The 12,391-nt window shown below is 36.2% G+C and overlaps 1 protein-coding gene across 1 annotated transcript; it reads right to left on the reverse strand.

The window, feature by feature from the left end:
- Positions 1-930: 930 nt before the first annotated feature.
- On the reverse strand, positions 931-12,023 carry LOC114320454 (uncharacterized). Its single transcript, XM_082871001.1, has 3 exons — positions 11,921-12,023; positions 7,636-7,748; positions 931-2,149 (listed from the first exon to the last, which is right to left on the reverse strand). The coding sequence occupies exons 2-3, from the start codon at positions 7,746-7,748 to the stop codon at positions 1,291-1,293; spliced, it is 972 nt and encodes a 323-aa protein (XP_082727127.1). The 5' UTR covers positions 11,921-12,023; the 3' UTR covers positions 931-1,290.
- Between the last annotated feature and the right edge of the window lie 368 nt (positions 12,024-12,391).

Below are 12,391 nucleotides of genomic sequence, written 5' to 3' on the forward strand. Positions count from 1 at the left end.
CAGATGTGTTACTATCATCCCATCCCATCTGTCCAATGCACAGTATCACTTAAATAATTAAAAAATAATATTAATATTAAATAAAAATTTAAAAAATATTTTAAATTATGAAAAAAGAAATTTATAATTAAATAATTTATAATTATTTTCATAATAATTGTAATTATAATTATTTTAATTTTATCATCAATAATGTGTCCTATATATTAAAAACAAAAATACGAGTTTTAATATAATTAATAAAGAAAAAATATTATTTTATCCACTAAACTATTATTCAAAAATTAATTATTTGTGGGGGTTTGGCAATAATTTTTTTTGGCTAAAATAGCCGAAAAGACCCAAAAAAAAAAAAATCAATAAGATAATATATCATATTTTACACATCATTCAATCACTTTTTCTCTCACAACTATCTATTCAATTACAAAAAAATTCATAAATCATCCAAAACATTACTATTTTTCATCTGATAAAATAACAAAAAAAGTTAATTGAAATAGTCAAGTTCCCAAATGAGACCTTGATTTTGCATCAATTTTACCCCATCGTCAATTATTGTCTATGATTAAACGGAAGTTGCTAGTGTAATGCAGAAACTTGGCTTGAAATTTTATTTACTACCAAACTATTCCCAAAATATTAATTACACTGCTAAATAAAATGAAATTTGAGAGTTTAATTGATATTTTAGTGATAGTTTGATAGGTAAAATAAAATTTCAAATGAAATTTCGGTGTTACGTCAGCAATTTTTGTTTGATATAAACAGCAGCTAATGGCAGAGATAAAATTGATCTAAAATCAAATAGTTTAGGTGCAAAATTGATATTATTAAAAGAATAGTGGTTAAATTGATTTTTGAGTGATAGTTTAGAGACAAAATGATATTTCCTCATTAGTAAAACATAAAGGCAAAAAATCTAATAAATTTAGTAATGTACCAATAGTTATTTTTATTTTTATTTTTATTTTTATTTTATTTTTTTGGACCAGTAATGTGCCAATAGCATACATTTTCTAATTTCCAATCCAAATACAAGTATGGAATCAAACTATAGGACCTACACACAATATCGAGCAAGGATCCTCTAAAGTTTTTTTTTCCTAAAGTTTCCTAGAGTGGTGCATTGTGTGATTGAGATTTAATGACAAGTCACATCAATTTTTCAGCATTAAATCTCAATCACACAATACACCACTTTAGGAAACTATAAGAAAAAAACACTCTAGAGGATCCTTGGTGCACAATATCAGGATAACTAAAGTTTTTTAGGGTTCCAAACACTTTTCATTCCCATTTGCTCCTAATCACATGAGTGTGCTTGAAATCATAGGTTAGTGCCACACTTTTATCCATTCTTTTCAGTACAAACCTCTCAACCAACACATAGCAACCAAACCTACTCCATCCACCGACACCAATCCCTGCATACTCCTCTGTTTTATTCACACTCACTTGCCTTTTTTCGCCGCCAAGCCACCCTCCTCTCTCTTGCTCCCATTTCATTCTGTCAACAATTAGCGAGCTCAACCCAACATTCACTTCTTCTCCTACACCAACAAAGCTCGTAAACCAAATCACCCCATTGGCCACTTTATTCTCATCCCACACTGCTTCTCTGCCCCCTACAGTGACTATTTCTGTTTGGACTGCAACATCCACAAACACAACATTCCCTTGATTGTAACCATTTTCACAAGTGAATATTTGCTCCCATCTTTGCTCTAGTGTCATCTCATAAAACATTGACTTTTTCATCTGATCTCTTAGTGTTCCATCTTTGATAAACATAAAGGGACAATACCACTTCCCTACAACAATGGCTTCTGAACTCTTGTAGGATAATGGAAGATCGAATGATGGAAGGCGATCACGGAGGGCAGTGTTGATGCCTAGTGCTTCACCAAGTTGGTAGTTTTTGGGGGTTTGAGTACGAATGCACCACCCTTTTGTTCTCAAGAAGTTTGGAGGAATCCCATCCGGCGCAATTGATTTGGCATAAAATTGGCCACCTCTTTTATAAGGAACGATATGAAATTGTTGATACATGTCATTGGGATCTAACGGTCTTGGTTGGACATCTTGGATGCAGTTACAGCAACAACTCGTATCCATGTCTTCTTCCTTTGAACAAGCATATGCTTCCCTATAGAAGGAAATCGATACTAGTAAGATGAACTTAGCAATAAATTTCATCAATGCAAACAAATCATATACATTCTAGTAGCCTTCAGAAATTGATGTCTACATCTCAAGATTTTAAAGTATCACAAATCGAATATTGGTCGCAGCATAGCAATCTGATAAATTAGGCAATGTTGTCATGAAATATTTAAATCACTAATTGCAAACAGTTTTTATAATAGCCCATTTGATAGTATCGATTGTGAATCAGGTTATGAATTAGAATCTGATCTGGAGTAACAAGAAACTTTCGCAACCTGAGAGCACAAGTCTTGAAATGACACCTTAAGGATACAGTATAAAAAATGAACTCAAATTTGTGTGCAGTTGATGATTCTTCAATATCCAAACAAACAATCTGATTTGGAGTAAAAAGAACACCAAAGAAAGCCCTACCATCTAGCACAAATAATAACTTGAAGAATGTAATATCCCATCCCAATGTGTGTGATGTATAAAGCATTGCCTCTTGAGAATAAATAAAGGTTGGAGAAATGCCTGCGCTAGGGACATATGGAAGAACCACATCATGGGTTGTGCACATGCATAAACTTCTTGGGCTGCACAATACATCATATATGAAATGTGATGCCCTCAAATTAGGACCTGTGTCTCCCCTAAATTCTAGTGCATGTCTCCTAGAAATATGCAAATTGTAGCGGTAGAAAGATGTAGTTGTTCCCTAGTTGATGTAACCTTGTTTGGCACTATATTTTGTATATCCTTGAACATTATTAAATATTTATTTTGAATGACAAGGGGTCACTGGTCCTGTGATTAAAATTCGGCCTACTAACCTTGAGTTTGTGGGTTTAAACCTATGGGTTAGATTTGTACCCATTCTACCTCTCCTAGAACCCCATCCAATGTAAACTATACCAGAGGTACTTTTTTCATTAAAAATTTATTGTGAATAATCATTTCTTGAGTATGTTTCTACAAAAACTAAATAAGATTTCAATTTTGTTAAGGTACTTGAACTTAACCTATTCATGACCACACACAAACACACATACACACATACATACACACACACACGCACACACGCACGCACACACAATACCTTGTTAATTTTAGAGGCAATGTGATATTGATGGCATGAACTTAATTGTAGTCGTGATGGTGCAAAATTAAAGACCATGATTCTGTAATGCATTTTCATTTGCAATCTACAGATCATCTAAATTTCAACGCAACACATGCTCACTGTACTTTGTTTTCTGTTCTGTTTTGAATCTGTAGGTTTGACTCACAGTTTAACCAGAAAATTGTTCAAAACATTGGGAATAAATTGAATCAAACAAAAATAGAGTGTTGCCCCTATCCAGTTAGTATACATTATGAAGCGAAGAACATTAACTTATGGTTACAAGATGGCCCAACTGATGTTGGTGTATTTCTGATTTATGGGATGGGTCGAATGGGGAAGACAACCATTGCCAAACCTATTTACAACCTAAACTTTGACAAATTTGTTTGATTCAACCTAACGGTTTGATTCGTTTACAAAATAAAAATTGTTTTAGACATATTGAAAGCCTTTGCATCAACAAAAAAAAAAAAAAAAAACCCTAAATGTAGAACAAAAATCATAACCCATTTACTCGTTTTCCATAAATGAAACTCATAAATCAAACTCAAACAGGGAAATAGAAGAAGGAAGAGAGACGAAGAGAGAGAGAGAGACAGAAACCTGAATCAAATTGAATGGGTGTCAGACGGTGTACTTGTAGTGGTTCGAGGGCTCTGAGCAATGGTGGCCGATGGTTAGTCGATGAGAGGAGATGACCGATGGGCTGTCGATGAGAGTGAGAGCAAGTGACTGGAGTCTAAAAGTAACCTTTGCCTACCAAAATTTTTGTAGCCAAAGATAAAAGTAAAATAATGTTTAATTATTTGGCAACTAAACTATTTTAGTAGCCACATATTTTTATACGACAACCAAAAACTTTTTTTCGTCGTTGAAAATAAATATTTACCGACAAAAGATTGGTCGCCAAACATAAATACCAAACATTTTGCAAGATTTTTACCGACTACATATTTTTTGTAGGCAAAAATGAGTTTACGGCGACTAAAAAAAAATTAGTAGCCAAAAAACAAAACTAACGCCGACTAAAATGTTCATTAGTTGCTTATTACGGCAGTTTTTAGCGAGTAATTTGTTTTTTAGTCACCAATAAGTAATTTACAATGACTAAAAGAATTCAGTAGCTAATTTTTGAACCAATGGCGACCAATACCAATTTTAGTCGCCAAAGGTATGAGTTTTGGAGATTAAATTAATTTTTGTCGCTAAAATTGATAGCCAAAAGTGCAAATTCTTGTAGTAAGTTTTCTAGCAATATTTCTCGGACCGGAAGTTTTACTGATAGTTGAAGAGATGAGATTTTCTCTATTTCAAAATTTGAATTAGAGAGTGTTATTCAGGTTTGTAGAATTTATAAATAAATTAAATTAAATTAATCTAATAATTATAACATATTTAATTTGTTGTATTTGTCTATAAAAAAATAAACTATAAGTGTGGGTTTAAAAATAAATATCTATTTTTTTTATAATAAAAGTGATAAATTAAATATATTTTAATTTTTTTTATAAATAATATAGATGAAAAGTATAAATAATTTGAGAAAAGCCAGGCTCTAATCTAATCTTTATTGCGTGGTGGATCCATAACAGTTCGCCGTCTATGTGTGTCACGTGTGTGGCTTTGTTTCAACCGTCGGCCGGACATACATATATCGACATTTTCCATATATGTTACCATCATTCCATCTGTCCAATGCATGGTATCACTTAAATAATTAAAAAACAATATGAATATTAAATAAAAATTTAAAAAATATTTTAAAACATGAAAAAAGAAATTTAAAATCAAATAATTTTTAATTATTTTCATAATAGTTATAATTATAATTATTTTAATTTTGTCATCAATAATGTGTCCTATATATTAAAAACAAAAATACGTGTTTTAATATAGTTAATAAAAAAAAAATCATTTTGTCTACTAAACTATTATTCAAAAATTAATTCAATTCCTGCTCCTTTAATAATATTCATAATTTTATACCTAAACTATTTGGGGGTGTTTGGCAAGAATTTTTTTTAGCTAAAATAGTTAATAAAGATAAAAAAAAATAAAACTAATAATCAATAAGATAAAATGTCACATCTTACATATTAATCAATTACTTTTCGCTCACAACTATCTATTCAATTATAAAAAAAATTCATAAATCATTCAAAACACAACTATTTTTCATCTCATAAAATAACAAAAAAGTTAATTGAAATAGTCAAGTTCCAAAATGAGGCCCCGAATTTGCATCAATTTTATCCCATCGTCAATTACTGTCTATGATCAAACAGAAGTTGCTGATGTAACGTTGAAACTTGACTTGAAATTTTATTTACTACCAAACTGTCCCCAAAATATCAATTACACTGCTAAATAAAATGAAATTTGAGAGTTTAATTGATATTTTAGTGATAGTTTGATAGGTAAAATAAAATTTCAAATGAAATTTCGGTGTTACGTCAGCAATTTCTGTTTGATTATAAACGATAACTAATGGCAGGGGTAAAATTGATCTAAAATCAAATAGTTTATGTGCAAAAATTGATATTATTAAAAGAATAGTGGTTAAATTGATTTTTGAGTTATAGTTTAGATAGACAAAATGATATTTCCTCATTAGTAAAACATAAAGGCAAAAAATATAATAAATTTAGTAATGTGCCAATAGTTATTTTTTATTTTATTTTATTTTTTTGGACCAGTAATGTGCCAATAGCATACATTTTCTAATTCCCAATCCGAATACAAGTATGGAATCAAACTATAGGACATACACACAATATCAGGATAATTAAAGTTTTTTAGAGTTCCAAACACTTCTCATTCCCATTTGCTCCTAATCACATGAGTGTGCTTGAAATCATAGGTTAGTGCCACACTTTTATCCATTCTTTTCAACACAAACCTCTCAACCAGCACATAGCAACCAAACCTACTCCACCCACCAACACCAATCCCTGCATACTCCTCTGTTTTATTTACACTAACTTGTCTTTTTTCGCCGCCAAGCCACCCTCCTCTCTCTTGTTCCCATTTCATTCTGTCAACAATTAGCGAGATCAACCCAATATTCACTTCTTCTCCTACACCACCAAAGCTCGTAAACCAAATCACCCCATCGGCCACTCTATTCTCATCCCACACTGCTTCTCTGCCCCCTACAGTGACTATTTCTGTTTGGACTGCAACATCCACAAACACAACATTCCCTTGATTATAACCATTTTCACAAGTGAATATTTGCTCCCATCTTTGCTCAAGTGTCATCTCATAAAACATTGACTTTTTCATCTGATCTCTCAGTGTTCCATCTTTGATAAACATAAAAGGACAATACCACTTCCCTACAACAATGGCTTCTGAACTCTTGTAGGATAATGGGAGATCGAATGATGGAAGGCGATCACGGAGGGCAGTGTTGATGCCTAGTGCTTCACCAAGTTGGTAGTTTTGGGGGGTTTGAGTACGAATGCTCCACCCTTTTGTTCTCAAGAAGTTTGGAGGAATCCCATCTGGCGCAATTGATTTGGCATAAAATTGACCACCTCTTTTGTAAGGAACGATATGAAATTGTTGATATATGTCATTGGGATCTAACGGTCTTGGTTTGACATCTTGGATGCAGTTACAGCAACAACTCGTATCCATGTCTTCTTCCTTTGAACAAGCATATGCTTCCCTGTAGAAGGAAATCGATACTAGTAAGATGAACTTAGCAATAAATTTCATCAATGCAAACAAATCATATACATTCTAGTAGCCTTTAGAAATTGATGTCTACATCTCAAGATTTTAAAGTATCACAAATCGAATATTGGTCGCAGCGTATCAATATGATAAATTAGGCGACGTTGTCATAAAATATTTAAATCACTAATTGCAAAAAGTTTTTATAATAGCCCATTTGATAGTAGTGTTTGTGAATCAGGCTATGAATTAGACAAAATAACCATACATACCGTGAACTATAACCTATAGATATACAATTTTCATCTATCAATGTTTTGGGAGTTCAAAAATTCATTACATATTAGTCTATTTTTAAAATGATGGTACAAATTAATGCATTGACAGAAGCTACATTTCTCCTATTTTGGGCAAGCTGAATTTTAGATTGTTTATAAAATATCGTAAAATTGTATCAATAAAAATGATCATTTGCTATATTATTAGAAATTTGAAAAGATGAGATGTAATTTTTCATAAATACATGAATGAATTTGTATTTTAAGTAAATTTTCTAAAAAATTTATGTTACAAATATTATATCAATCTTATTTGATTTTATGGTGGGAGTCCAACTGTGGATTGGCATGTACGAAAATAAAACACAAAAGTAAAGAAGTTTGATTTAGGATATATACCCTTTGTGAGACCTGTGAGGCTTTAATGCATAATAGAGATTGGAAGACAGTGGCTTATTGACAACTGGAACAAAGGTTGTTTCCTCGTCGTCAGAGGAGTACTCAACATGCATGTTAGTATATTATTCTATGTTAATGTATATCAGCTGTTAGTAGGGTATATTTCTTTTCCTTTTACTTTATTTTATTATTGCAACTTTCGGCTCCTCTCCTATATAGAGGAGTTCAACTGAACCTTTGTAACATCCATCAACAACATTCAATACATAAATCAATATACATAATTCATTCTCTCTGTATCTCTCTCTATCAATTTATCTTACATGGTATCAGAGCAAGGTTAAGAACTTAGTATTTTTCGCTTTCCCGGCGGGCGGCAACCTCGCCTTGGCCGCCCGCCGGACCTCAATCTAATCCGCTAGAATTTTCTACACATACCTTGAAGTTTCTTCGAGTCCACCATCTTCACGCCCAACTCCTTCGAGTCGCTGTCCTTGACTCACCCAGTCAACCCATCACCGAGTTCAGTCGGCATCGTATCATCATCTCCAGCATACCCATGGCCATTCCAGCCTCGGGAATCGATGTCGCCAAGCCCGGCTCCGACCGCAATACTCCCGGCAGCGAGCCCAGACAAAGGAGATGGCATACCATTTATAAACAGTAACCCGGCGATGCCATTGCCAACCGGTGAAGTAGACTCTGCTACAATACGCCCTTTGCCCACATCTTCTGTCCATGGAGCACAGGTGGTGGGCTTGCTTGCACTTCAAATGGACGGGTGATACTCTGGACAGAGCTCTTCGACTTCTCCTCCTTCTCTCGTCTCTACAGTCTCACTCTCTTTCCCCTGGCACCATTCTTTCAGTGACGAGTCCGGGTCCTCCTTGAACTCCTTGTACCTTTCACACGACATGAACGGGTGATACTCCAAGTGACAACCAGTACATGTTTCCGCCTAGCACGCCTCACATGCAAACGGCCAACAAGTCGCCCCCGGTTCCGCTACCCTGTAAACTGAAGGGCAGTCGGGAGATGGGCCCAACTTGTATTTACCACCACTAGATGCCACAAATGCCCCCAGAGAAGCCCTGCAGAGTTCTTCCAACTTTTCACAAGATAACAGAAACCTCAAATCCATGAGCAAGATGTGCTCACCACACATCTCACGGGCACAACCAAGGGGGAACCCATCACGGCTTTTAATTGCAGATTCTAGTTGTTCAACCAAGCACGATTGACAGAACTCATGTCCACTCTCCAACCTGTGTGTGTGTTATTGAATTCCAGAAAAGAAACGCTACCCACGTGATTTCATCTCTCTCGGTGCTGAGAGAGAGAGAACAACACTTTTTCTTAAAAAAAAAAAAAAAAAAAAAAAAAAAAAAGAAATAGCAGAACGCAGCCTACAAGCATATTACATTTCTTTAATTTTGTTATGAATTTTCCACTCTGCACTCAAATACTTTCCCACCACCCTACACTAGCACTCACTTCCCTCTTTTATTTCTTTATTTAAACCACTTTTCCATACTTTCCCAACACCCCACACCAGCACGAATTGGGATCCTCCCCTTGAGGCCCCTCCTTCATTCCCTCCTTGTAGGGGCCTTCGGGTCCACTTTGAGGCTCAGTTTTGATAATCCGAACCGTTCATATTTTTAGATTTATTCAGTATATCATACCTGTAAAAAATCAAGTTGATCGAATATCATAAAGTATGTGTTCGGAAAACTGTTTATTAAAAAATAGTTTGTAGTCCCAATTTTCTGAACGCATACTTTCTGATATCCGATCAACTTAATTTTTTACAGGTATAATATACTGAATAAATCTAAAAATATGAACGGTTCGGATTATCAAAACTGGGCCTCAAAGTGGACCCGAAGGCCCCTGCAAGGAGGGAATGAAGGAGGGGGCTCAAGGAGGGGATCTGGACTCCACCAGCACTCCCTTCCCTCTTTTATTTCTTTATTTAAACCACTTTTCCATACTTTCCCACCCACCCACCCCAGCACTCCCTTCCCTCTTTTATTTCTTTATTTCCACCCCTTTTCCACGGACAGTGAGCCCGCCCTTTTCAATTCATTTTTCATTACATTTTTTTTTATTATTATTATTAAAAACAAAAAAAAAAAAAAAACAAACAAACAAACACACAAAAACAAAAAAAAAAAAAAAAAAAAAACAAAAAACAAAAAACAAAAAAACACGACGCAGAGGAAGATCTGCACACCAAACTCACTCATTTTATTCATGTCGGGCTCACCCCGATCACCCATGTTTCCACATACAAAAAAAAAATAATAATAATAATAACAAAAAAAAAAAAAAAAAAACTACAATAAAATAAAATAAAATAAAATAAAATACAAACAAACCACCACATTCCCAGGTGAGATTTTTTCTCTACTCTGCCGCCGGCTTTTTCTTCTTGCCTCCGTCCTGGGCGGTCCTTGCCGGTGTTGCCTCCGTGTTTCCCACTCCACTGGGCATGATCACTACTCCCTGCTCCTCCACTGCAGCATATGGCGGACCTCCAAATCGGAACATCACGGTGGCCTTCCGCTTCAGCTCCTTGTTTTCTGCCCTTAGCACGCTTATCTCTGCTCGCGCATCCTTATACATGCGTTGGAGCAGAGCCAGCTGGGAGTTTAATTGCTGCACCTCATTTGTCCTACTCTGCAGCCGGTGCGACAAGTTTGTGACCGCCGTCATGGACTCCACACATGCCTTCAAAGTATACTGATTCGCCTCCACATCCGTTTGCACTGCCATTTTTTGCTCCACCGACTGCATCGGAAAGTTCAACGGAGCAAACCCAGTGGTGTTTGGTTGAGGTTCACGGGACACCGCACCAGTTATCTCTCTTGTGGACTCGTTGAGGTCGGGAAAGAGAGTAAGCAGAGGGCGGGACGAAGAAGCCATTTTCTCTCGCAACAGAATGTTACAGACTCTCTCTCTCAGCACAACAGTGTTACAGCCTCTCTCTCTCAGCACAACGAAGAGTTTTACAGAGGATTTCGCAGGGTTTTTTGCTTCTGCCTCCGCCTCAGCCTTCGTCTTGGTTATATAGCCAAGGCAGACACGCGCATCCTGCGCCGCTCGGCGATCGCCGACAACCTGGCACGCCTTTTCATGGCACGCCTTTTGATGCATTTGGGCAAGCCTGTTGATGGCACGCCTTTTGAGGGTGCGGGCACACCTTTTGAGGGCACGACTTTTGAGGGCTCGATATCTACATCCATGTATATCTTTTGGGCAGCCTATATACACACTCATGCAGTGTCTTCTACACCGGCCAGCTTTATCAATCCCTTTGTTTCAACCTCAAATAGGTTTCTATCTTCACACCTATTTGAGTTTGAGGGGGGGTTATACATGTATCATGGTGAGCATGGTTACACATCATGGGAACCACTCAAGCCACCCCATGGCGCACTCCCTAAGTCGCCTCCTTGGTGCACCACCACAAGCTTCTACAACGGTCCGACATGACCCCATAAACTGTCTTCTACAACGGTCTGACACGACCACACAGTGTCTGCTACATCGGTCCGACATGACCCCGTAAACTGTCTTCTACAACGGTCCGACATGACCCCGTAAACTGTCCTGCTACATCGGTCCGACATGACCCCGTAAACTATCTTCTACAACGGTCCGACATGACTCCGTAAACTGTCCTGCTACAACGGTCCGACATGACCCCGTAAACTGTGTCTTCTACAACGGTCTGACACGACCACACAGTGTCTGCTACAACGGTCCGACATGACCCCGTAAACTGTCCTGCTACAACGGTCCGACATGACCCCATAAACTGTCTTCTACATCGGTCTGACACGACCACACAGTGTCTGCTACAACGGTCCGACATGACCCCGTAAACTGTCTGCTACAACGGTCCGACACGACCATACCGTGTCTTCTACAACGGTCTGACACAACCATACAGTGTCTCCTATCCCATTTTTTAATTTTATTTGTCAGCTTATTTTTCTGTTTTGTTACTCTCTCCAAACTCAAGTTGGTTAGTACCTATCCTTCTTGAGTTTGAGGGGGGCTGTTAGTATATTATTCTATGTTAATGTATATCAGCTGTTAGTAGGGTATATTTCTTTTCCTTTTACTTTATTTTATTATTGCAACTTTCGGCTCCTCTCCTATATAGAGGAGTTCAACTGAACCTTTGTAACATCCATCAACAACATTCAATACATAAATCAATATACATAATTCATTCTCTCTGTATCTCTCTCTATCAATTTATCTTACAATGCAGCTCCTTGTTCTGAGGTAAAGGCAGGTCCTTCACATACCGATTTTTAAGCAATCCGAAAAAGGTAGAAGTCTCTGAATTTTTGTCTTGAATTACTAAAAACCCAGAATTTTAAAGAATTTTTACATACATCTCTCTCTCCGAAAAAGGTAATGAAAGAGATTCTGGAGACCTCTGGAGGTGGGAAAGCAGCCTTGTTACATACATCTCTCTCTCTCTCTCTTTCTCTCTCCTATGTTTGTGATGTGTGTATATAAAGAATTTTAACGAAATCCAAAATTAAAATATGTTTTAAAGCTGTCAAGTTGTCACATACCATCAAAGCCAATTGAGTTGTTAATTGACTCACTACTGTTACAATTTTAAAATTTTTTTTTATAATTTTATAGATAAGGGTTGAGCAAGTTCAAATTTTAAGTTGAGAGATTTATTACAGTTCGGACATTTTAAGAATAAAATTATAAATCGAATGAC

Source organism: Camellia sinensis, chromosome 5, assembly GCF_055761805.1.
Source record: "Camellia sinensis isolate YWXY chromosome 5, ASM5576180v1, whole genome shotgun sequence".
Taxonomy (NCBI): Eukaryota; Viridiplantae; Streptophyta; class Magnoliopsida; order Ericales; family Theaceae; genus Camellia; species Camellia sinensis.

Excerpts from the sequence above, each read along its gene's own strand:
- LOC114320454 (XM_082871001.1), bottom strand. The coding sequence starts at position 7,748 with ATGCATGTTGAGTACTCCTCTGACGACGAGGAAACAACCTTTGTTCCA. Across the intron at positions 2,150-7,635 it reads CCTCACAGGTCTCACAAAGG|GGAAGCATATGCTTGTTCAA; the intron begins GTATATATCCTA and ends TTCCTTCTATAG.